This window comes from Ahaetulla prasina, chromosome 5 (genome assembly GCF_028640845.1).
Source record: "Ahaetulla prasina isolate Xishuangbanna chromosome 5, ASM2864084v1, whole genome shotgun sequence".
NCBI lineage: Eukaryota > Metazoa > Chordata > Lepidosauria > Squamata > Colubridae > Ahaetulla > Ahaetulla prasina.
Genome location: NC_080543.1, coordinates 70,368,634 through 70,396,192, shown reverse-complemented (window position 1 = coordinate 70,396,192; position 27,559 = coordinate 70,368,634). Strand labels below are relative to the sequence as shown.

The 27,559-nt window shown below is 39.1% G+C and overlaps 1 protein-coding gene across 12 annotated transcripts in view; it reads right to left on the bottom strand.

The window, feature by feature from the left end:
• Nucleotides 1-27,559, bottom strand: part of DMD (dystrophin) — a 1,918,566-nt gene that overhangs the window by 49,856 nt on the left and 1,841,151 nt on the right. For 10 of the 12 annotated variants that reach the window (XR_009155503.1, XM_058186507.1, XM_058186500.1 and 7 more), the window contains 3 exons: nt 14,910-14,975; nt 14,061-14,126; nt 9,048-9,206 (listed from right to left, as the gene is read on the bottom strand). Coding sequence is in view for 10 of the 12 variants with exons in the window: in XM_058186507.1 (XP_058042490.1) it covers nt 9,048-9,206; nt 14,061-14,126; nt 14,910-14,975 (291 nt within the window). In the remaining 2 variants the exon portion in view is untranslated. Of the gene's footprint in view, nt 1-9,047; nt 9,207-14,060; nt 14,127-14,909; nt 14,976-27,559 lie in introns of those variants that run through there. The other 2 variants (XM_058186501.1, XR_009155504.1) reach the window with 2 other exon arrangements.

The following is a 27,559-nucleotide window of genomic DNA, read 5'->3' as shown; positions in this document are numbered from 1 at the left end:
CATCCCGATCGTCAGCCCCGGGGGAAGGGCCCTGCGGTGAGGGATAGTGTTGTGACCCAGGTTCCTGGACCCAGACTCCTGGACTCGGATGATTCAGAAAATGAGGGAGAAGACCTGGCAAGCCCTGCTTCTCTTGAGCCCTCTCCCTCCCTGGCACCCACTCAAAGGGAGGGGCGGCAAGGCCTGATCCTCCCGGGCCTTCTTCTGATTTGGCAACGCCCCAAGAACAGTTTTGGAGGGACGCAAGATTACGAAGGCTTGATCGGCGTGCGCAGCAGCGGAAGAGTTGGGACAAAGCCAAGTCATAATTGTCATGCAGTGACATCTGCAGAGACTATAAATAGGAGGCGGGACTTCCTGGTTTTTTGTCTCGGACAAAGCAATGAATTTGGGGCAAGCTAATTCATGGAGGGAAGAATATATTCGTGAGTAATTCTGGCCTTATCTATAATTTCCTTGTTATCTCCAGAAACTTGGCAGGCCCGTGGGTAGACGTGGCCAGGACATGTATCTATGTAAATAAAAGGAAAAAAAAAAGGAAGGCCTCTGACGGACTCTTTGCTGGGAGTATTGGGGGAAGGGAAACAGAACAGTGGGATGTTGAGGCAGTGAGACTAGGAAAAGAGCTGAAGGAGTAACGGATCTTCAAACCCAGCCAGTATCAAGGGCGGATACATAGTGATGTCTAGCTATACACCGCCAGCGCCATTTGACCCAGCCAAGGAGAAATGGGGGTCGTACATGGCTCATTTCGAGTGCTTTCTCGAAGCGAATGAGCTGCAAGGAGTCTCGGATAATCGGAAGCACGCTTACTTCCTGAGCCACTGCGGACCAGAAGTCTTTGATACCGCTGAATCGCTGTGGGAACCAACGCCGGTACAGTCTGTGCCATGGCAAACGCTACAGACGACACTACGAGGACACTACGCGCCGGTGCCATCAAAGTTTGTACAACGGTTCGAGTTGAGGCAAAGGGTTCAGCAAGAGGGCGAATCGATAAGCGTGTACATGGCCGCGTTAAGGAAAGCCGCAAACCATTGTGAGTACAGAGATTTGGAGGACTCTTTATTAGAACAACTCATTTGTGGGGTCAGGGACATCCGACTACAGAGGCGGCTGCTGTCGAAAATCAACCTAACCCTGGCGATAGCCCTGGATGAGGCCAAAGCACACGAGATGTCCACCAAAGCGGCGGAAACCTTACAAAAGCCGAACACGCCAAATGTCGCGGTGAAAACAACGCCAGTCCACAGCGAGGAAATCCAGGCCGAATCGGAGGGTGAAGAAGAGGAAGAGGTTTTCCACACCGGGAGGTTGGAGAGAGGCGACCGGGACGAGTGTGTGAGCTGCGGAGGCCAAAACCAACGACAAAATTGCAGGTTCAAAGATGCAAATTGTCGGCGGTGTGAAAAGAAAGAACACATAGCTCAGGCCTGCTGAACCCCTCAACCTTCCCGCCAAAAATTCAAACTGGCCAATCAGCAGGGCGCCGGATCAGTGAAACGGCCAGGGATTGGCCAGTTCAAAAAAGGCGCGAAGTTGAATCAGACCACTGTGAGAGTGGGCCATGCATCGACACGGCTAGAAAAGAAGATATTCACCAAGACATACATCGAAGGAGTGCCGTGTAAGATGGAGATGGATACCGCCTCATCAATCACGATTATGTCTTGGGACTCCATCGCGAGGGACCTGCCAGACGTCGCGAAACGCCAGCTGCAAACCCAAAAGCTGAGAGTGCAAGACTACCAGGGAAACCGGATCCCTGTTCGAGGAGTCACGTCCGTCAGAGTGAAATATGGACATTTCAAGAAAACCCTGCCGATCACCATCGTAGATGGAAAACTACCCAGTTTGCTAGGTCTGGACTGGTTCAGAGCCTTGGGCATGGAAGTAACCGGGGTTTACAGAAACAGAGTCAACCTGAAGGATGAAAACTCCAAATATGGTCGTCCCTTATGGTGATTGCCTGGTAGCGGTCTGCCCGGCAAAATCTATATGGATCCTGGAGCAAGGACCCTGGGGTTTCTCCCAATCCCTAATGGGGGCTGTTGGGGGTAGTGCCCTTGACTCTTGGCATGCTTGGCATTTCCCTACCCGGTCGCTAATGTCTTTATCCATTTGTGGCCACCACACGTAACTCCTCGCTAGGCGAATGACACCGTGAATGACATCGGCGGGATTACTATCTTTAATTGGAACATCGGTGGCCTTTCCTGCCACGCCAGGCTTTAACGCCTGGATTGTGGCCGACGTTAGGCAAACGGTATCTGCCGCTATATTTGACATCGGCGGCATTGCGGACATGATGGTTATCTGTCCGAGGTAATTAAACTCCGAATATGGTCGTCCCTTATGGTGATTGCCTGGTAGCGGTGTACCGGTCCACTAATTCCATCAGCGGACTTCGGACAGTTCGATCCCCGATTGATACATCTTAAACAGACAGTGGGGTTGGTTTTATTACATCTGCAGTGATCTTGCCGGCTTGGGATACCCTTTTCTTCTGCTGTTATTCTAATTCTCCATGAGTTACTCGGCGCTTGAGCTCTTACGGCTGTGAGGTTCCCCCGCCTCGCAGGAGTGGCCCTCTGCTCTATCGAGGGCCTACCTTAATGAAGGGTCTTGGGACCCAGAGAGGTGGCATGCATCGAAGAAGAATCTTTGGTTTTTTTTTAATAGGTAATAAGGTAATAAGGGGTTTTTAAGGGGGGGAGGGGATTGACGGGTAGGGGGAGAAGCCCGTCAGGGAGGGTATGTCCAGTCCCAGTGCATGCTCACGGCACTATTCCATCTGGTCCGAAGACAGGGGGGGGAGGGGGATGTTCAGAGCGTAGAGTGTTATTCCATCTGTACGGTAAGTGGGAGAGGCAGATATGGCGGAGGCAAGAGGCTGTATCGTTCTTTGGGAGCACGTGCTCGATGTTTAAAAGCGATCACGTGCTCCGGCCCCTCAGTCCTTACTCGTTCCCCGGATGACCAAGACCCTCAGAGCTTGGGTCTTCGGCTGATGCTGTGCAATGCCCGGTCCGTGGCTAATAAGGCTCCCTTGATTTGTGATCTTATTCAGAGGGAATCCGCGGACTTTGCGGGCATTACGGAGACCTGGTTGGGCACAGAGGGGGGTGTACCCCTGGTTGAACTGTGCCCTCCGGGTTTCCGTGCATTCCATCAGCCGAGGGCCCAAGGTAGGGGTGGGGGAGTGGCAGTTGTGATTAAAGAAAGCATAGAGCCGAGGGAGTCCACTGTGCCTCAGATAGCTGGTTGTGAATCCCTCCTTGTGAAGTGGGGCCATAGGAATCAGATGGGTCTGTTGATCGCGTACCTGGCTCCTTGCTGCATGACTACAGCCCTACCTGAGCTACTGGAGGTGCTTGCTGGGGTGGCAGTTGAGATTCCCAAACTTTTGGTCCTGGGGGATTTCAACTTGCCATCGGCTGGCTTGTCATTGACGGCGGCGCGGGAGTTCCAGGCCTCCATGATGGCCTTGGACCTGATTCAAATAACTGATGGCCCTACACACAGTGGGGGAGGCACACTGGACCTGATTTTTATCTCTGGACAGTGGATTAATGATCTGGAATTAGGAGATTTAGTGACGGAACCGGTGTCATGGTCAGATCATTTTCTCCTTCGCCTGGACTTTCAGATCGCCGCGCACCACCGCAGGGAGACGGAGCCAATGCGATGGTTCCGTCCCAGGTGCCTGATGGACCCTGATAGGTTCCGGACGGAGCTTGGGCCGTTTCCTGAGGATCTTGCCCACGGCACGACTAAAGAACTAGTTGCGGGAACGGGCCGCGGCTGGGGCTTTGGACCGTGACGTGCCTTTGCGGCCTCTGACCCGGCGTAGATCTCAATTGGCTCCTTGGTTTTCCGAGGAGCTGAGGGAGATGAAACGCCGGAGAAGACGCCTAGAGAGCACCTGGAGGTCTAGCCGTTCCGAGGCTGATCGGACACTAGTGAGATCTTTTACTAAGACCTACCTAGTGGCAATGAGGGAGGCGAAACGTTCTTACGTTTCCACCCTCATTGCATTGGCAGATAACCGCCCGGCCGCCTTGTTTTGGGTGACCCGTTCCCTCCTCCATCAGGAGGGACAGGATGACCCCTTACAGAGACGTGCTGAGGAGTTTAACGGTTATCTATACGATAAAATAGTTCAGCTTCGGGATAGTTTGAACCAAAATTGCGATGATCCAAGTGGGATGACGGAGACGCGTCTTGTTGAGGTTGTTTGGGATGAGTTTGATTCTGTGGCTCTCGAGGACGTGGATAGGTTGATGGGGAGACTACATGCAACTACATGTTTACTGGACCCGTGTCCCTCCTGGCTACACAGGAAGTGACACGAGGCTGGCTCCGGGGAATTATAAATGCTTTATTGTTGGAAGGGGTTTTCCCCGCTGCCTTGAAAGAGGCGGTGGTGAGACCCCTCCTCAAGAAGCCTTCCCTGGATCCAGCTATTTTAGGGAATTATCGTCCAGTCTCCAACCTTCGCTTTGTGGCGAAGGTTGTAGAGAGTGTGGTTGCATGGCAGCTTCCCCAGTACCTGGATGAAGCTGTCTATCTAGACCCGTTCCAGTCCGGCTTCCGGCCCGGTCATAGTACGGAGACAGCTTTGGTCGCGTTGGTGGATGACCTCTGGAGGGCCAGGGATGGGGTTGTTCCTCTGCCCTGGTCCTATTAGATCTCTCAGCGGCTTTTGATATCATCGACCATGGTATCTTGTTGCACCGGTTGGAGAGTTTGGGAGTGGGAGGCACCGTTTATCGGTGGTTCTCCTCCTATCTCTCCGACCGGTTGCAGACGGTGTTGACAGGGGGGCAGAGATCGACCGCGAGGCGCCTTACTTGTGGGGTGCCTCGGGGGTCGATTCTCTTACCCCTTCTGTTCAACATCTACATGAAGCCGCTGGGTGAGGTCATTAGTGGTTTCGGGGTTAGTTACCATCTGTACGCTGATGACATGCAGCTGTACTTCTCCACCCCGGACCACCCCAATGAAGCTGTTGAAGTGCTGTCCCGGTGTCTGGAAGCCGTACGGGTCTGGATGGGGAGAAACAGACTCAAGCTCAATCCCTCCAAGACGGAGTGGCTGTGGATGCCGGCACCCTGGTACAGCCAGCTGCAGCCGCAGCTGACTGTTGGGGGCGAGTTATTGGCCCCAATGGAAAGGGTGCGCAACCTGGGTGTCCTCTTGGATGGGCGGCTGTCGTTTGACGATCATTTGGCGGCCGTCTCCAGGAGGGCCTTTCACCAAGTACGCTTGGTTTGCCAGTTGCGCTCCTTCCTTGACCGGGATGCCTTATGCACGGTCACTCATGCTTTTGTCACTTCCCGTTTGGATTATTGCAATGCTCTCTACATGGGGCTGCCCTTGAAGTGCACCCGGAGGCTGCATCTAGTCCAGAATGCAGCTGCGCGGGTAATAGTGGGAGCAACGAGTTACACCATGTAACACCAATCCTGCGCAGCCTGCACTGGCTTCCTGTGGTCTTTCGGGTGCCCTTTAAGATTTTGGTTACCACCTTTAAAGCACTCCATGGCTTAGGAACCGGGTACTTACGGGACCGCCTGCTGTTACCTTATGCCTCCCACCGACCCGTACGCTCACACAGAGGGCCTTCTCAGGGTGCCATCCGCCAAACAATGTCGGCTGGCGGCCCCCAGGGGTAGGGCCTTCTCTGTTGGAACTCCTACGCTTTGGAACGAACTTCCCCCTGGTTTACGTCAAGTGCCTGATCTTCGGACTTTTCGCCATGAGCTGAAAACGCACCTATTTATTCAAGCGGGACTGGCTTAAAAGTTTTATAAAAATTTTTAATTGGGGCTATTTATGAATTTTAGGGTTTTAAATTGTTTTAAATTCCAGCCATTCCTGTAATATGCTCGGTTTTAGTTTTGTTTTAATGTGTATATTGTGGGTTTTTTACTATTTGGCTGTACACTGCCCTGAGTCCTTCGGGAGAAGGGCGGTATAAAAATCTAATAAAATAAAATAAAAATAAATAAATAAGACATGTCCTCTCGGCGCCTTTCCACCCGGCGACGAACCGACTTGCATAACGTTTCGTTCGCAGTGCCAAAGAAGCGCTATCTAGAATAAGCCCAGGAGATTGGCAATCCAAAATTGATACCTTCTTGGCAGTACAACATAGAACTCCCTGTGTGACCACCGGCCGCAGCCCATCAGAGTTATTGATGGGTAGAAGACTCAGGTGCCCCCTAGATCGGTTAAACCCAACATACTCCCCCGATGGGTACCAAGGTACAAAGGGAAAAACCAGAACAATGACAACAGGTGACCCAGTATGGGCACATAACTATAGTGAAGGCCCAGCGTGGCTAAAGGAAACAATTATAGGAGTAACAGGCCCGAAATCATATGTAGTGGACATGGGGGATGGCCGAGTGTGGAGACGCCACATAGATCAATTAAGAAAAAGAGTACACAATAATCCAGAAACCAAACAGCCAGACCCTGACTACCCAATATTTGAACCAACAGCTAACTCAACCCCGAGGCGATCAGAGGACTTAGCTGAGTATGAAGAAGTCCAGTGATGCCAACCGGCTCCTCCAGAAGACAGCAGGGACGACTCTGCCAATAATCCAGGGCCGGATGGCCCAGAGGAGGAGCTGGGAGGAACAAACAGTCCCTCAGACCAGCTCGACTCACTCCCAGAGAATGAATTGCACAGGTCCGAAAGGGTTAGGAGACGCCCTGTCTACCTGCGTGACTACGTGGAAAAATAGAATAGAATAGAATAGAATTTTTATTGGCCAAGTGTGATTGGACACACAAGGAATTTGTCTTGGTGCATATGCTCTCAGTGTACATAAAAGAAAAGATACGTTCATCAAGGTACAACATTTACAACACAATTGATGATCAATATAGCAATATAAATCATAAGGATTGCCAGCAACAAGTTATAGTCATACAGTCATAAGTGGAAAGAGATTGGTGATGGGAACTATGAAACGATTAATAGTAGTGCAGATTCAGTAAATAGTCTGACAGTGTTGAGGGAATTATTTGTTTAGCAGAGTGATGGCCTTCGGGAAAAAACTGTTCTTGTGTCTAGTTGTTCTGGTGTGCAGTGCTCTATAGCGTCGTTTTGAGGGTAGGAGTTGAAACAGTTTATGTCCAGGATGCGAGGGATCTGCAAATATTTTCACGGCCCTCTTCTTGATTCGTGCAGTATACAGGTCCTCAATGGAAGGCAGGTTGGTAGCAATTATTTTTTCTGCAGTTCTAATTATCCTCTGAAGTCTGTGTTTTTCTTGTTGGGTTGCAGAACTGAACCAGACAGTTATAGAGGTGCAAATGACAGACTCAATAATTCCTCTGTAGAACTGGATCAGCAGCTCCTTGGGCAGTTTGAGCTTACTGAGTTGGCGCAGAAAGAACATTCTTTGTTGTCCTTTTTTAATGATGTTTTTGATGTTAGCTGTCCATTTGAGATCTTGCGATATGATAACATGCAAATTCTATGTAAATAGTGGTACAATGCGTTCTGGGAGGGGAGGAGTGTAATGTATTTGAACTTTAGGAAGGAAATTTGGGCGGGAATATGCAGGTTGCTGATTGGCTGATGCCTCAGCCAAAATAGTATTTAAAGAGGGGTTTTTGCCTGTTGGTTTTGCTGGGATCACAATAAACCAAAGAGCTGTTGTCACTTGTATCGTCTCCTGCCTCTTCATCGCCCGAACTTAACATTCCCCGTCAGCCATATAGGGTTGCCATATAGGTTTTAAACTACTTTTATTGGAACAGCAGAATTTAAGTCTGAATGTGCTTCCTTCTTCTTTCACTTTCATGCTCATGTGACTTAAGGAGCAGCCTGTGTGAGACTTTTGTCAAGTTAGTTTCTTGGAAAGGGTTGAAACTGTGCTTGTCTACTGCCTTAGTGATTTTTTTGGGCCCTCTATATCCCTACCTCATTGTGTGTGAGACATGCTCCAATTGCCCCCACTGCCCAGCACTCCCCAAGATTTGTTACATGCCACTCAACTTGCAGTCATGCAAGGCCTTCTTTTCTGAATTCTCCTTGCACTGTTCCATAAACCTTATGTGATTTGGAAAACAAGACTTCCAAAACTCTGTGAGAATGCAGCCCATTCTCACAATGATGAAAGATAGCTACCCAAGACTTGCACACCTTGAAAGATGATATGAGGGGGCATTTCTCAGTGGCAACAGTGGCACTAGGGCTCAAGTTGAGGCATGGGGGTGGTGGCAGCTGGCTGAGATTGCTGAAATCCCCAGACTTTCACCCTAGCCCTAATATTACAGCTCAGTGCTGCTGTGTAGGGTGGTCTAGATCAAGAGGAAGACAAGTGTGGGGATTTGGGCAGCATTTCTCAGTGGCAGCAATAATGCTAGGGCTGAAGTTGAGACATGGAATGGTGGCAGCTGGTTTAAGACTTCAGCCCAGCCCCAGCATTGCCACTGATGAGTGCCACACTACAGGGTTGAGCTGGGGCAACTGAGGCTTTGCACTGCATTGCTGCATCCACTGAACTTATATGTGACCTATGCCAGGTCTTCCCCACCTCCCTGCTGAGTCCTTATTTGGGACTCTGTCTGCTTAATAATTAAACATGCCAAGATTGCAGTAATTGAGCAAAGCAATCACATGATATCCCACTTAATGACTGCTTCTCTCAATGACTGAGATTCTGGTTCCAATTGTGATTGTAAGTTGAGACCACCTATAACTATTAAATATATTTACTTTAACATAATTAAAGAAAACAATGCATACATACAAAATTAGCAAACAATTTTCTAGTTCTTTATGGCAGGCCAAACTTTATATTCTATTGTAAGAGTTCAAAATTTGAATTGTTGGGAAAGTATAATGGAATTACATCATCTGGACATTTAACATGACAAATCACATTCATAAGTAGAAAAGAAACATATATGTTAAATTGGTAAATTACATATAAATTAACTTCTTTTCTAGCTGTTTTGCTTTCTGGTTTGAAAGTTATTTAATAAGTTAATGCATGGAAGTCATATTGTAGTAAGCTTACCTATTTTCTTCCTCCAAGTCTGCAAGGATTCTCTCCAGCTCACTTCTTTCTTCACTTTCTAAAGAAATTAAAATCTGAGCAGGACTTCGAGGTTGACTGAGTGGTGATTCCTGGTTCAAACTTTGGCAGTAGTGCTGGATTAGCAAATGCTCATCGTCTCTTTAAGGAAAAAAAGATAAGAAGATAAAATAAAACTGCATTTTTATATATTTTCTTCTTCTTCCTTTCTTGTCTCTTCCTTCCTTTCTCCTTTTAGTTTCTTTTTGCTTTGTCCAATTGTTTTTATTCTGTTAAAAATTACTTAATTAAAATGTTTAAAAAATTAGAAGAAATTAGGGAAAAGTATAAAGTACACACACATATAAAACAACACACACACACACACACACACACACACAGAGTTATGTGTGTGCGCACGCACAGGTGTGTCTTAGCGGCTCATAGAAATACAAGGTTTTAATGTTTAAGATCAATGGGCTTATTTTTGGTACCATATCTAAAGAAAGAGACAGGTAAAGAATGAATTTTGAATAAGCTGGATTCAATAGCAAATAGTGCACAGGAAAACGTGTAGGTGCTATCAAGCTAAATTTCACTTCACAGAACCTAGGGGGTGGAGCTGCTGGCTGTGATGGGGGTGTGAGGATGAGTACACAGAAAAAGCAGAGTGAAACTGCCTTCACTATGTTTTCACTTCACAGAAGCTAGGGGATGGAGCTGCTGGCTGTGAGGGGGAGTCTGAGAGTGAGTATAGAGGAAAAAGTTAGCGGCCCGCGTGCCTAATGGCGTGTGAATCATATAACTATAAACCAAAAATAGCAATAATGTATTCAGCGTTAGTCCACTTGAGATTATGATTTTATTCTATTTCAAAATGACTGGTTTAGGTCAGTGTAATACTTGTTTTGTAGCTGTCTTTTGCAGTACTCTTTTCAAATTTGGGTACTGTCCTCTTTGTAAACAATTTAGTAGTCTACGTGGACAGATTACCTATCTAGAATCTCAAATCTATCCTCTCCAAGCAGAAATTAGGTGCCCAATTCAGCCATTCCACTCTATTGAGCTGCCGTGCCATCAGTCTCCTCTACCACAATGATCCTGCAGAAGGGCAGTATGGACAACCGTGGGATAGGCATGGTGAGAGCTGTGAACCATAAACACAAAGCTTTTGCAGTGTGCCAGTATAACAGATATAGTGCCCTTGCTGACCTTAATAGAGACACTAAAGTGACAAGTCAAGGTAGTTGTGATACTGATAACTCAAACAAGCAGGGGATCATGATCCGAGATGAAGAGCTTACTTGGAAAGGGCAAAGTGCGAATCAGGTATTACACATCGGTCACACAAGAAGAGCACGGTATCCAAAAAGAGAAGCCACCTTCTGATTGGTGATTCAATTGTAAGGGATGTAAATTTAGGAAAGGATATGGAGGTTTTGAAAGAGGTCAGGTGTCTGCCAGGTGCTACTGCCAGCAGAGGCACATTTTTAAGACAGTCAAGAATGCCAGTAAGGATTGTGATGTTGATGCTATTATACATCTTGGCACAAATGATCTGTCTCAAATGGATCTACATTCTGTGCAGAATGATTTCCAGAGCTTGGGGTATGAACTTAGTAGTATAAGTTGTAGGCTTATCTTTTCAGAGGTTTTACCAGTATATAAGGAACAAAAAGGTAAATGCCAGTGTGTAGTGGAGTTTAATGTGTGTCTAAAGGGAAGGCTTTGGTTTTATTAGTCATGATGTTTGCAACTGGTCCAATGAAAAACTGTACAAAAGAGATGGTTGCATCCATCAGGGACTGAGTTACTTAGCAATAAATTCACAGATTTTCTGGATAAGCATTTAAACTGAACAGTGGGGACAGAGCATTGATTGATACAGAACATTTATGTCCCCAGCAATCCAAAATTAATAGGGTTATCAGTGCATGTAACATAGATGTCTGTGTGGGTAAGATTATCAGCCCTGCTATCAAGCAAAACCAAGCATTTAATAGTGAGTGCCATACCATGTGCACTAATCAAACAGGTGGCAAGAAAGTAGGGGCAGTCAGGCACAACACAGGTTATGTAGACAGTAAATACAAGGTCAATCAAAATGGACTCAAATGTCTATACACCAATGAACAGAGTATGAGGAATAAACAGGGTGAATTAGAAATTCAAGTAAATGAGGACAGATATGATATTGTTGCCATTATGGAAACTTGGTGGGATGAAACCGACAAATGGAACATACAGTTAGAGGGATATAAATTATTTAAAAGAAATTGACCAAATAAAAGAGGAGGTGGAGTTGCACTATATATAAGAAATAATTACATCTCTACAGAAATAGAGCACAAAAATGATGAAAATTATCTTGAATGCATTTGGGTTAATATTAAAGGTGTGGGGGGGAATTATATTGCCATAGTTCTATACTATAGGCCACCCAACCAAACAGAGGAAGTAGATGAACTTTTTGCTAGTCAGCTAACTAAGGTATGTAGGAAGCACATCACAGTAGTAATGGGGGATTTTAACTATCCTGACATCAACTGGGAAACAAATTCTGCACCAAGTGGAAAATCCAACAGGTTCCTAACAAACCTAGCAGACAACTTTGTTTCCCAAAAAGTAGAGAAGGAAACAAGGGGATCAGCCATATTGGACTTAATTCTCACTAACAGAGTTGAAATGATAGAAGGTGTTGAAGCTATAGGAATCTTGGGGGCAAGTGATCATGCAATATTGGAATTCAACATTATGCAAAGACAAGTAGTAGAACAAAGTCAAACTAGAGTCTTTGACTTCAAGAGAGCTAAATAAACTCTAAATAAACTTAGAGAGAGCTTGAGAAGGATTCCATGGATGGGAATCCTCAAGGGGAAAACAACTCAAGAAGTTCAGGAAATTTTGAAAAGTGAGATTATAAAAGCCCAGGCTAGCACAATACCAATGAAGAATAATAGATCTCAAAAGAAACCAGCATGGATGCATAAAGAACTATCTGACAAATTGAAAGACAAAAAGGACAAGTATAAAAAGTGGAAAGAGGGGCAAATAACTAAGGCAGAATATCAGCAAATAGCCCGAGCCTGTAAAGATGAAGTGAGGAAAGCTAAGGCTCACAATGAACAAAGGCTCACGTCAAAAGTAAAAAATAACAAAAAAAGCTTCTTCCAACATGCTAAAAACAAGAAAAAAGTCAAGGAAACAATTGGCCCATTGCTGGGAGAAAGTAGCAAGAAGGTGACAAGCAACAGGGAGAAAGCAGATCTACTTAACTCATTTTTTTCATCTGTCTTTACACAAAAGGAAAAAACAATCCAACCTATCAAAAACAGCACCACAAAAAAAGCCAGATTAGGAACACAAGTTAAAATAGGGAAGAAAATGGTAAGTGAACACCTGTCTATTCTAGACGAGTTCAAATCACCAGAACCGGATGGATTACACCCCAAGGTTCTGAAGGAACTGGCAGATGAGATCTCAGAACCACTGAACTATATCTTTCAAAGATCCTGGAGCATAAGGGAACTGCCAGAGGACTGGAAAAGAGCTGATGTAGTTCCCATCTTCAAAAAAGGAAAAAAACACATCCAGGAAACTACAGACCGATCAGCCTGACCTTAATACCAGGGAAGATTCTGGAACAGATAATCAAGCAACGAATCACTGAACACCTAGAAGCAAACAAAGTAATAACCAAAAGCCAACATGGGTTTGTCAAAAACAGATCATGCCAGACTAATCGTATTGCATTCTTTGACAAAGTGACAAAATTAGTGGACCAGAGGAATGCTGTCGATATAATTTACTTGGACTTCAGTAAAGCATTTGATAAAGTAGACCATAACCTACTACTAGATAAAGTAGAAAAATGTGGGTTAGACAGCACCACCACCAGATGGATTTGTAACTGGCTGACTAATGGCACTCAACGTGTAGTCCTCAATGGAACTACATCCACATGAAGGGAAGTATGCAGTGGAGTACCCCAAGGCTCTGTTTTAGGCCCAGTACTCTTCAACATCTTCATCAATGACTTGGACAAGGGGATAGATCAAATTTGCAGAGGACATCAAGATGGCAGGAATAGCCAACACTCCAGAAGATAGGCTCAAGATATAGAAGGATCTTGACAGACTTGAACGTTGGGCGCTATCTAACAAAATCAAATTTAACAGTGAAAAAAGTAAGGTTCTACATTTAGGCAAAAAAACCCCAAAATGCACAGGTACCGTATATGTGGTTCCTTGCTCAATAGTAGTACTGTGAGAGGGATCTTGGAGTCCTAGTGGACAACCATTTAGATATGAGCCAGCAGTGTGCAGCAGCTGCCAAAAAAGCCAACACAGTTCTGGGCTGCATAAACAGAGGGATAGAATCAAGATCACGTGAAGTGTTAATATCACTTTATAATGCCTTGGTAAGGCCACACTTGGAATATTGCATGCAGTTTTGGTCACCACGATGTAAAAAAGATGTTGAGACTCTAGAAAGAGTGCAGAGAAGAGCAGCAAGGATGATTAGGGGACTGGAGGCTAAAACATATGAAGAACGGTTGCAGGAACTTGGTATGTCTAGTTTAACGAAAAGGACTAGGGGAGATTAAAGGTTGATCATTACTTAGAATCTTGTTTAGTCCTCCGTACTGAGCTTTGGAGAAGCTTTGATGAACGACCTTAATCAGCAACTATTCCAGTCTCATTTGTGGCTTCATGAAAATCATAAGAATTTCTATATTTGATGAAAGACTATGGTTTTTATCTATGATGTCTGTTGAACTTTAAAAAGGAAACAAAATACTTTGTTTCTCTTTTAATGCATTTTTACAGAAGAAGGTGATATTAAATTTCAAATATTACCTTCAATAGAGTCTGGCAACTAGTAACCTAGAGTAGAATTCTATGTAACTTTCTAGGTACATACTGTGTATAATTTTTATGCTTAAGAACTTACTACAGAAATCTGAAAGCATGCATATAAGTTAAATTTCCTATAGTTTCTCAGAGGCATACTCACATGCTCTCATTAGGAGAAATGCTATCGTTCATATATGTTCCATTGGTGTTCTCCATTTCTGCTAGCCTATGAAGAAAGGAAAACATCTTAAAATTCACTGTAACTTCTCCTAATTAAAACTAAGAACAAAAACGTAATTATGATGAGATCCTGGAATATTGTCCACAGACAGACAAACACTCGTCATTGTGTAGGATTTCAGTCAAGTATAAATTATCTTCTACTAATGCACTTGAAATGTGAAAATCTTCTTGGCAATAAAACAAAGTATTATTTCTGTTGTATCTATCTATCCTCAATTTCCTATGAGTGTACAAAAATAGTGATATAACTGTTATCTTGTATATACTAGTTTTCTAAAAAATAAGTGAATGTAGCATTGTTTTATATTTTTAAATAGCAGTTCAATGTCCTCTTTATCAAAAGCTGAATTAATAAATTATGACCTATGTATTGAGGATTAGATACTGGGTGTAAAATATTATTTTGTACTACTACATGGTTGCCCAGTAGTATATACTAAAGTATATTTCCAGAAAAAAAACCCGCATAGTATATGTTTTGAACAAAAGCAGATTAGTTGTAAATAAAACCATGTGTTCTTCATTTCCTATTTTCAATTATGTAACATACATTCTAAATATCATGCAGTAATTCAATATGCAGATTAGTTAGCAAGCTGATTAGCAGAAATTAGTAAACATGCATAGAGATTAGTAAACACGTATACCATAATTCTTGAAATGAGCCTAAGTTCATTTCTTAACATCTGAGCAATGGTGGTTGCGACACTGATTTACTTTTAAAAAAATGTTTCAAGGAAAACTAGCAAACCACCTGATTTCATACCTGCTAGCATAATGCTCAATGCGTGAATGCGTATCATCATGTGAAAGCTGAGGGGACGAAGCAGGCCTATAAGGCAGAAAACACTGATTAATAATTGATTAATAAACATTAATTTCTTAGAAAGAAAAAAATGTTCTGAAATGTTACTGGCCTTATACTGGCAAGCTTTACTGACTCTATGAACATGATTTATTTGCAACCTGTGTTGTTTTTCAAGCTAGGGCAATAAATTTTTAAGAGAAAATAGACAAAATTGTCTTTGGCAACAGGTGTTTAAATTTTTCAGAATGTTATGCCTGTTTTGTTTCCCATGAAATATTTTATACAAGTTATCTTTTTCCCAGTTCCTGAGACATTTCTTTTTTCAATCCATATTATGCAGACTTTGTTCTCTTGATCAAATGTCACAAGCTATAGTAATTGTTTTCTAATTTGTGTCAACTGTCTCAATGAAGAGACCCTTTAGACCAGGGGTCTCCAACCTTGGCAACTTTAAGCCTGGAGGACTTCAACTCCCAGAATTCCCCAGCCAGCTTTGCTTTCTGTCTTTGCATTAGACAGAACGAAAAGAAATACCTTTAAGAACTATGCACTGCCTTCCTATAAATGTGAAGGAAAAGAGCTTTACGAGATCAGAGAAGTCAGCTTGCAAATCTTTGAATTGAAACTAATCTGTACACATCTTTTAGGAGAAAGGAAAAAAAAGAAGTGTATTTGTTTATTACATTTCATAAAAAGGCAATCCAAAGTAGCTTGCTTTTTCAGTTCGTCGTGAATATTTAGAAAAAACAATGGAAAATAAATTGTTCTATCTAGTAAGGAAATTTTGATGATTAATTTAAAATGGAATAATATCATAGCTGATGCACCTTTGCAAGGACCCAAATAGAAATCCATACTCCAATTCACAGGCAGTGTCTTAATTGCTGGAATAATTGAACTTGTCCCCTGCCCCCAAATCTCCAAGTTATCTATGACAAATCTGCAGTTGCATATCCAAAATGAGGGCTTCTGATTGCTTTAAGTTTAAACATAAAGATTGATTTTATAGTTAATTATAAAACAAGACCTATAGAAGCTGACCAGAAAACTGCAATGGGCAATTCACTGACAATAAAGCTAGATACAGAGGCAATAATTTGCTTTTAAGTATGCCACAGCAAAATGGTTCAAGAGAGGAAAGTGAAACAACTTTCCCCAAGAAATATGGATTTGCAATAGACAGGCACGAAGAGGGTACTGAAAAGAAATTAGAACAATTCCCAAGAGTTGTTGAAATATATAATGAAGTCTGTCTACAATAGGAATCATGATCAAGAAGAATATTATGCTTAGTCCTAAGTATTTTCATTAAGGACGTTGATGGAGTGGTGGGGGGAATGCTTGCCAGATTTTACAATTTACAGGTTTAAATGGGATAAGTAATATCTTAGAAGGTAGAAATAAAATTCAAAACAAATCTGAGATTAAGTGGTTGAAACTAACAGAATAATATTTAATAAATACAAGTGCAAAGTATACAGGTAGAGGATACCTAGGATTTGTAATAATATTGTGAAAACTATTTTGGAATAGTTATGGAATAGTAGTTGATACTGCTGCTAAAATGGAAAATGGAATTTTTAGAATTTATTCCCCAAAATATAACTTCCAATATTTACAGTATTTGTTTCACTTCAGTTAGATTTGGTCTGACCTCACCTCAACCACTTATGTCAAGTTATGAATATTACATGAAGGATTCAGAGAAATCAGAGTCTGATAGAGAACAAAGAGTTGTAGAAACTAATCTCCGTGAAGGATTATGCCTTGTCTAGCTTTGTAAAAAGTCAACTGAGGGGGAAAGTGATAACTGTCTACAAAGAACCATCACAGAAAACAAGTTAGGTGCTCTCTCTAGTTCCAGAGTAAAAGACATGGATAATGGTTAAGTTAGAGTAAGGTTCATTTTCAGTTCTAACTCTAAGAATAAATGGAACCAACTATCCCGAGAAAGGCATCCCTTCTTTGCATGTGTTCAAGCAAAGGCTAAGAAGCCCTCCCTCCAAATGTTTTAATTTGAATATCTATACTGTGCAAAGGATTGGACTGACAACCTAAATAACACCTTCAAACTCTTATGATTACTGATACATTGAAGCAGAAGTTGTCCAATTCACAGCCCAAGGGCTGCATATGGCCCTAGACAGCTAGTAATGCAGCGGCACAAGATCATAAAATTTTAACATTATTATGTGATTTATACACATTAATTGTATTATTAGGTAACACCTTTAAGTATAGTAGAGAACATAGTGATCAGCAAGCTTCAGGTAGTAAATATACTAGTTTTAGGATCCTGATGCTTCAAGTCATGATGAAATTCCTGTTTGAATAGTCTTTTCCAGAACAACAAAAGCAATCATGCCAATCTTAGATAAAATAAAACCGCCCCTAAACATACCCATCTACAAAAGAGCCATACTTTGCATTTCAGTAAATGGATAATTGTCTTTTTTTTAAAAATCCACTTTCCATGACAAGGTTAATGTGAGGTATTTTTCCTAGCTTTTTAAACCAAATTGTTGTTGTTTTTTTGAATTTTTTATTTTATTTTATACACAAACAAACACATAATACATCAGTCATTCCTTCCATGTGACATCTCAGTGTTTTCTCCGTATCTTTGTCTTTTTGTTGTTTCTTCTGTCTTCATTCACGCTTAATCTATTACAACATTTCTCCAAAAATACATTATTCTAATTATACCATTCTCTTACATAACTATTAATTAGTTTATCTATATCTCTTTTCCAGCCAATGGTAAAATTGATCCCATATCTTAAAATATTCTGAATCCTCTTTTTAATTATCAAAGTTAATCTATTCATTTCTGCACATTCTAAAATTTTTTTAATTACTTCTATACCTTTTCTCTGCTTTCCAATTTTATGCAAAAATAATCCTTGCAGCTGTTATTACATGTATAATCAAATAGATATTTTCTTTGTTATTTTTTTCTGGAAGGACACCCAATAGGAGCAGCTCTGGTTTTAGATCAATATGTTGTTGTATCATTTCTTCTATCCATATCCTAATTTTATTCCAATAGTTTTTAGCTTCTGAGCATGTCCACCACATGATAATAAGATCTTGGTAACTGGTGACATTTCCAACATTTAGCTGATTTATCTTTAAACATATTTGCCAGTTTCTCAGGGGGCATATTCCATCTATAAAACATTTTATATTGCTATTCTTTAAATGCTATGGACATTGTTAATTTGTAATTCTTTTCCCATAACTGTTGTCATTTTTCTAGATTAATTGAATATCTAAAATTCTTTGCCCAGGCTATCATTATTTCTTTTACTTATTCTTCCTCCAGTTCAATATCCAATAAAAAGTTATAATTTTTTTAATAGTTTATCCTCTGTTCCCATGAGTATCCTGTCCCATTCTGTCTTTTCTAAATAGAAACCATATAGTTTAATATATTTTTCATATCTTGTATTTGCATATACATATACCAATCCATCTCAATGCCCTGTTCTTCAAATTCTTGTTTCCCCTTACAATTCCCCCTTGTCTGTTAATAACTCCTTGTATCTAACAATATTTCTAAAATTAAACATATTTGGGTGTGTTAAAGCTTCCACTGTTGATAACCATATTGGTATTTTCAAATAATATTTGTCTATAACTTTCTCCCATACCAATAGCAATGTGTTTCTTACATAATGTCTGTGAAAGTACGTATGCATCTTACATCTACCATACCATAAAAATGCATGCCACCCCAATTGTAAATTATGTCCTTCCAAAGTTAATAGTCTTGTATTTCTTAATTCAATCCATTCCTTCATCCAAGTCAATGATGATGCCTGGTAATATAGTTCCCAATTCGGCAGTCCAAATCCTCCGCGTAGCCTCGTATCCTGTAACATTTTTATACTTACTCTTGCTTTTTCTTTTCCCTTGCCATATAAATTTCCTTATTATCTTATTTAAATGTTGAAAGTAAGTCTTTTCAATTTTTATTGGTACTGTCTGAAATAAGAATAGTAGTCTCGATAATACATTCATCTTAATTGTTGCAATCCTTCCCATAAATGGCAGTTGTAAGTTTTTCCATTTCTCCAAATCTTTCTCAATTTGGTCCTTCAGTTTGATGTAGTTATCCTCTTTTACCATTACACATCTTGACATTAGGTATATTCCTAATATTTAACTTTTTTCACAACTTGTATATCTAATTTCTCTTTTCTCTCTCTCTCTCATTTTTCTGTAATGTTTTTCACCAATATTTTTGTTTTCTCTTTATTTATTTTTAGGCCACACACCTTTCCATATCTCTCTATTTGTTCTAATAATTTGGGGCTCGTTGTTCTTCCAAAATGAATACTAAATCATCAGCAAAGGCTTGCAATTTATACTCTTCTTTTTTAATTTTCATCCCTTTTATCTCTTCATTTTGTCTAATATTTCTACTTAGAACTTCCAAAGTCAAGATAAATAACAATGGTGATAAAGGACATCCTTGTCTTGTACCCTTTGTTAGTTTAACGTTTTCTGTCATTTCTTCATTCATCATTATCTTAGCTGATTGTCATTCATAGATTGTTTTTATGGTGTTTATAAACCTCTCCCCCTGCAGTTGTTATATCATAAATTGCCAGTTCACATTATCAAAAGCTTTTTGAGCGTCTAAAAACACCATTGCCATTTGTTTTTCTGAATGTATCTTATAATATTCCAACGTGTTTAAAATTATCCTCATATTATCTCTAATTTGTCTCGTAGGTAAGAATCCATTTTGATCCATATGAATAAATTCATTTAACAGTCATTTTAGCCTATTTGCCATTATTGAAGCAAAAATCTTATAGTCCACATTTAATAACGAAATTGGTCTATAATTTTTTATCAATTGTAGATCTGCATCTTCTTTGGGTATGAGTGTTACATAGGCCTCCCTCCATGAGTCTGCCATTTTTGCTTTCATTAAAAGTTCATTAAATAGATCCAGCATTACTTTGCTCATCACTTCTTATAATGTTTTATAATTCCGCTGGGAGACCATCCGGTCCTGGTGCTTTGCCATTTTTTTGTCTTTTAATTGCTTCTGTCAATTCCATCATTGTTATTCTTTCTTCTAGCATTCCTTTGTACTCTTCAGTTATTTTCGGTAAATCTGATTTTTCAAGATATTTTATTATCTCTTCCTTCGAGATTTCCTCCTGGTGGTAAAGCTTTTTATCGTATTTTAGAGTTATTATCTTCTTTTCTATAATGTAATTTCCCTTTTTCATCTTGTAAATATTTTATTATTTCTTTTCCTTCTCTTTTTCATTTTATATGCTAACCATCTTCCTGGTTTGTTTGCATTTTCAAGAAAAATCTGTTTGGATACTTTTAATTTGTTTGCTAAAGATTCTTGTTCATTTACATTTATTTCATGTTTTTTCAATTCTATTCATTTCTTGATTTTATTTTGACTGTCTTTTTGAAATTCTTTCTCTAAGGTCTTGTATTCCTCTCCCAATGTCTTCTATTTCTGTCTTTTCTTTCTATTTTTCCCCCCAAATAGGTTATTGCTAAACCTCTGATATATGCTTTCATTGTGTCCCATACATTCTGAAGTGATGTGCCCTCTTTATTTGTTTTGAAGAAAAACTCTAATTCTTCTTCCATAAACTGCTGAAATTCCTTTTCATTTAATATTGTTGCATTCGAAGTCCATCTTGTCTTTTTCTTTTGACCTTTCCATATTATTGTCATTGGGTTGTGGTCCGCCCATATATTTGATCCAATATTTACTTCTTCTATGTTATCTATAAGGTCTGTTGTCATCCATATCGTATCTATCCTTGACCACGACAAATGTCTATTTGAATAGAAACTATATTGTTTTTCTTTCAAGTGTTTTTGTCTCCAAATATCTTGCATACTCAGTTCTTTTATCATTGTAAAAAAGGATTTCGGTAATGTTTTTCTAGCCTTTTTATTTGTCTTTATTGTTTTGTAGTCCAAGTCTTCATCAATTACAGCATTGAAATCGCCCATTATACATATATGTTCATAGTCCACTTCTAGGATTTTTCTATATAATCTACGATAAAATTGTTCTTGTTTTTCATTTGGTGCATATAGTGCTATCAAAAGTATTTGTTTAAAGTTCATTTTTATTTCCACCATCAGAATCCTGTCTTCTTCATCCTCAAAAAGTAATTTAGGTTCTAATTTTTCTTTAATATACAGAGCTACTCCTCTTTTACTTTGTTGTATCAATGAAGTAAATAAGACTCCTAATTTTGGATATTTTAATAATTTTATATGTTGCTTTCTAATATGTACTTCTTGTAAACATGTAATGTCCCTCTTCAAATTGCTTAATTTATTTAAGGTTCTATTTCTTTTTGTAGTCGCATTCAATCCATTTATATTTATTGATATTGCTTTTATTTCTTCTTCCATGTCTTACTTATTACTAGTTTTTAATTTCATTGCCCTTGTCTCTCTTTGTTCCATTGGATCATTTGCTGTTGCTCCTTTTCTTAACGGCCTTTCTTCCTGTTCCTTTGAGCTTTCTTCTTTTTCTTTCACTTTATCTTCAAAAAATTGTTTTGTCTCTCCTGCTGCTCCCACATCTTCTTCCAGTGGTCCACAGAATCGTTCATAAAACAGCTTTGCTTTTCAATTGAATCTGATCTGTGTCTTTGTTCTTGCCATGTCACCAACATCCCCTCAGGTGTTAACCATCTGAAACTCACTCCTTTTGATATTAAAAATTTTGTTAAGAAATAATATTCTCTCCTCAGCTCTCTGACTCTTCTAGGTATTTGTCTAAGTACCACAGTTTCTTTATCTTTATATTTCAATGCTGTATTTCTTGCTGCTTGTAATATCTCCATTTTTAATGCTTTCTTTGTAAATCTTACATGTACTTCTCTTGGTAGTTTATTTCTCATTGCATATCTTGTATGTACACTTCTTTTATGTACACTGAGAGCATATGCACCAAGACAAATTCCTTGTGTGTCCAATCACACTTGGCCAATAAAATTCTATTCTATTCTATTCTATTCTATTCTATTCTATTCTATTCTATTCTATATACTCTGAAAGCTTCATCAGTTTCATTTGGTATCTTTTCCTTAGGTGGTTCCAGCACTTCTGTTAGTATCTCAGCAATCGCCTCAGGTAAATTTTCTCCATTTTCTTCCTTTGTATTTTGAAATCTTAGATAAAAATCAGAGTGACCCATTTCCAATGAAATAATTGTTTTTTCTTGAAATTTATCAGCTGATACAAGTTTTTCATCTAATTCCTCAACTTTCTTTTCTGTCATTTCAGCTTTTTCTTCTACTTTTTGGATGCTCTCTACATTTTTCCCAATTATTTCTTTTATTTCTTTCAAATCCTGTTTCAGATCATCATGAAGCGATTGCATCAAATTTTTTAATCCCATCGTCTCCAAAATTTTCTGTCTTTCTGTCGATGAAGGGCTTGCTGTTGAGTGTAGATGTGCTGTAAATTTCTTCATTCTTTGGAAAAAACTTTATAATCCACTTATGGTTTATTTATAATCCAGATATCTAATCCTCCCCGATGGTTGGATTAGTAAAAATCAAAAAGATAAAGGATATATATATATATGAAAAAAATGAAAAACCTCAATCAACCACCTCCCCCCAAAATTAAAAATCCATATAGCCAAAAGGGAAGAAAAATAATTAACATAAAAAATAAGAAAATAGAAATTCTAAAATGCAAAAAAAGAAAAAAAGAAAAAACTTTCTTCTGACTCTTCTTGTCTTAATCCAAATTCTTGCCAGTCCAGCTTTTTTCAATCCAATGGCAAGAGAACGTATTAAACAAAAATTCTCAAAAAAGAAAAAACAAAAGGCAGAGTAGGGCTTTTTACTTATCTACCAGCAAAGCTGAAAACAAAATACTTCAAACTATTCACAAATAGGTAAATAAAAAGCTATGCGCAAGAGTAAACGATAATAATAAACTAGAAACCAAAAATAAAATTAAAAGTCCAATCTTCTCTCTTGCACATCTGTTTTCTTATCATCCAAACAAAATGTCAAGTTCACCCTTAGTTAAAATTTCTTCAAAATCAAAGTCCTTTTCCTTCTGCTACTATATGGCACTGCAGGCTTTCTTATTCAGTAAAGCACAGTACTTTCCGTATTTTCAGAGTCTTTAGTTAAAAATGTTCAAAGTTTCCTTTTGTTAATTACCACCATTCCATCAGATTTAAATTAGAATGGGATTCAATCTTCATCAATTAGCTAATGCACATTCTTCTTTCTTTTTTTTAAAAACGTTCCCCAACTTCTCTTTTCTCAACAGAAAAAAAAGGAAAAAAAAGAGCTTTTACTATACTCTCCTCGCTGCCAAATTTACTGGATGTGAGAGTGAATACACACCCTTTTACTCCTCGCTTTCAGCTAGTCTTTTCCACCCTATTCTTTTACAGGTGGGTTTGAAGGGAAACTCTTTTTCTTAAAAAATCAAAGTCTTTCTCACCTTGATTGTCACACGTTGACTCCTTTCTTCCTCTTCCATTGCGACCACCCCAGCTTCCTATCGACTTCTATGGTCGATTTCCCCGCTGCTCGGTTTGAGGAGCTTCTTCTGATCCAGCCAGGGAGTTTGTGATCCCCCTGTGCTGGTCAGTTCATGCTCCTCTTCTTTGTTGTCCTCACAGGACAATTTAGGTCACTTAGGACCCCTGGACAACGAAGATATCAACAGGTCTTCAAGAGGTTTCAAAGAACCTGACGTACTGCAGTGACGCTGGCCACGTCTATCAAACCAAATTGCTGTTGAGGATAGTATTCCATTCCATCTGTTGGATGAATTAATAAATTCTTACTGCTGGTTTTTCTTTTCACTGTTACTGCAATCAATCTTTGACCAGATCTCTAACTAAGACTTTAACTGTAACAAAATCCTGCCATGATTTTTAGTAGTAGAACTGTCCAGATATGGGTATTACCTTTTTATTCTAGCTATTACAATGAACAATTTAATTCAAAGTTAATTTTTATGTGAGTTCTCTACACAATGTAAATTAAAGGTATTGTGTCTCAGCTGGCAGACAGAAAAAAGAGAAAAACCAACATTTAATTCATTTTTCTTGAAATAAAGCAGAAATTATCTATACTTTTATGTTAAAAGTTTCTGTAAAATGGATCTGTTGTGGGAAAACAGTTCAGTTTATCTTTTCTTTCTTTATTGAATGAGGTAACTCATCCTAAAAATTAGAATTTTTGAAGTACTGATGAGTGGCATTCTAAAAACATTTTCAAACCTATGTACAGTTTTTAAATCATTTAGATTTTTTCTTAGAATTTTAATTTGTGAATTTATTTCTCTATTTCTATCTAATCTGTACTGCCATACTTTCTTCTAAGAAATTACTCATATTTACATATATACACTTCAAATATACTTACATTGCTAGTTAGGAAATCAGTAGGTTTTTAAACAATTACTAGTTAAATTTATGACATTTTTGTTGGATATATTAAAACTCTATACTAAATATATTCAGTAAGGTTCATGAATAAGCTTGGTGCCCAAGCATCTACATCTGGAGAAATGGGATATAAATCAATCACCTTCATAGTCATCTCTAAATATGACCCCTATTTATAATCAAGTGTGCTTTGAAGAGTTCTAATTTATCTTTTAAAGTTTTACTTTCTTTTTGTGAAATGACTATCACTAACTTTTGCTATCTTGGTTGGTTTACACATCTGCTTCCTCAAAGAAAATTGAAAATTAGATTCTATTGGTCTACATTTACCTGTTTTTATTTTCTATACTCATGAACTAGTAAATGAACGCAAAATTAATTTTTAAATATAATTGTTTTAAAAAATCAAAAGAAAAAAATTGGTAGGATAGGAGTAATAGAGAATACCACCTTGAAGAAATTTAGAATGTCAATTATTTTGAAATAGTTTTAATACACATATTTCGCCATTTTGTTTTCCCTAAAACAAAATGTCAGCACTGCCACAAGAGAAAGAAGGAAGGAAGAAGTAAAAAACAGGCCAGCAAAAGCCTTCATAAAGACAGGTGTTCATGGCAAAAGTATGATGGGATCACGACCGAGTAAAGGTTGAAGGCAATATGGTTACATTAAGAATTTCACTTATGACAACTAGGTAAGAAAAGGCATTAAGAATAAAATTAGATATCACCAACTTGTCTCTTACTAAGTAATGATTTCATGGCAATACACAATGGAATTCATGATCAAGTAACTGGTTCCTCTTGGTAATAATGGACTACCATAGTTTTCTAAGTGCTACAAGCAATGGAAATCTCTAGTAAACCCAAACAAGCCTACTTTATTATTGACTTTTGAATTCTACTTATCAGAAACCAGAATCATTTAAATTTAAGAAACAAAATGTGGTCTGGTGTGTGCAACAAATTACTATTGGTCTAATTTAGCGATTATGAGGATGAATATTTTACATGAATGGCATAAAATTGGCCTTCAGTTCAAACTAACAGAATATAGAGAAAAGATATGAATTATCCAATTTCTAAACAAAAAATGGTATTTCTCAGGATTTTTTTTTAAACAAGTTTTTATTGATTTTTTAAACCCCTCCCCACACACATACATAGTTTATGAACAGAGTATTGGCCATATCATATCTTATACAATTTAACATATTCAAATAAATTTTACTTAGTTACATTTTTTGCCAGAATATTCTTTTTTCGTAATTTTTATCCATATCCTTGCTCCTTTCTATAACTCACAACTTCTTTCGCCCTCAAGTTCTAATTTCTCCATTTTTATTCCTGTTCATTTTCTGTTATTCTTTTTTAACTGTTTCAATTTTTATCCTAATATATTCAAATATATTCGGAGTTGTCTTTCTTCCATTTCAACTTTTCCTTTTTACAGCAATCCTTCTTCTCCTTCTCACTCCTCTTCCTCCCTTCTTTTATCCTACCTATTTTCTTCTCTCCTCTTCTACTCCTTCTCTACTTCCTTTCTTCCCCTCCTCCCTACTTCCTCCCTGTCTGACCTCCTCTCCTACTCTTATTTCCCCTACCTTTCCTTCTCTCCCCTTTCTTCTTTCTCTCTCCTTCCTTCTCCCTTTCCATCTCTCTCCTTCTTCTTAACTCTCTCCATTGTTGTATTTATTTTCATTTCAATATTTCTGGTGTCCAGACAACCCTGATTTTCTCATTTATTGAATATATTTCTCTAATTTCCCCTCATATATTTTAGTTATTCCTCATACTCATCCTCCCAACTCTCCATATTCTCAATATAAAGAGAAAGAATTTTTAAATTTATTTATTTTAACTTATATATAGTTCAAGTTCAAGTCCAAAATATTGTCTCTCCCCCCTTTTTTTTCTGTTTCCAAATGCAAGCCAGTTCAGATGTGTTTTTTTTAAGTTGTTCTAGTTCAAGTCCTTGATCTTTCCAGTCTTTTGAAACTGTGCCACAACTGTTTAAACAAACATTCCTCCAGTCTTTCCCATGGTAGCCTAAGCAATGCAATGCTATTTTTTTCCGTCTCCAGCGAAGTTTCTCTCCAATTCAGAAATCCTGGCACCAAAATGTCACTTGTTAATTGAAAAAACCAATTGCTTCGTCTTTCTCAATTAAGTCCTTTTGTTAGTATAATATGCTTTCCCTCAATTTTCTTCTCCTTTTAATATTTATAATTTCTTCCAAATCCAATTTTAAATCCAGATGGAACGTTATTTCTTTTAGGACTTTTGTCTTATAAATCCTCTTTGCTATTTGTTTCCTCTCGCTTTAAGTTTCCACATGTCAATTAGCCGCTAAGTTCAAATTGGAAAATCTTTTCAGCTTTAAAAGTTTTTTCTTCTTACCTGTGAGTTGGACAATCACTCACCAGGTAACAATACTCTGTTCAAATCTCCGTTCCTACTCAATCCTTTTGTGTGGCCATCCCGACTTTGGCAGCTCCTAATGGCTGTTTTTCCTCGTCACTGGGTCAAAGGCTGGGTGCCGGCGCTCCAGGGAATTCACAACTTCCCTGTTCGCACCAGCCAGTGCCTTCTTTCTTCGCTGTCCCTCCAGGACAGCTATGGTTCATTAAGGACCCCCAAAACGACCGGAATTTTGGCGTTCTTCCCCGGGGCCCTGAGATTCACGTCGTCTCGTCGCTGGCCATGCCTCCCTTTTCTCAGGACTTTTGTTGAAGGTTTACTATACAAATATGTCAGAGTTTAGGCAGCATAACTACTTTTTTGAGATCAACTCAGGAGCAAAACACTGCACACAGCACACAGAGCCTTAGATAAATAACAGGTTTTTTTATCTACAGCTAAATAATTACAGACTTATATGTGGTTAAATACCTTTACAGCTACTGAAACACGGAGAGCAATTGAGTTACACAATTAGCTTACAGCTATTAACTCTTTAAACCATGACAAAATAGGTATTATTTGTCATCCTCAGCATAATTTTGTATCTATTACAGCCAGATAGTAAAGACAATGTAGAAAAATGTCTTCTTTAGTTTATTAGTCCTTTCAGAAATGATTTCCTAAGGCTGCCTCTATGTTGGTTTTAAGAAGGCACTATAGCAAGACTTACATGTTTCCTTTGACTTTGGATGACTGAATTGCTACTCTGTCTT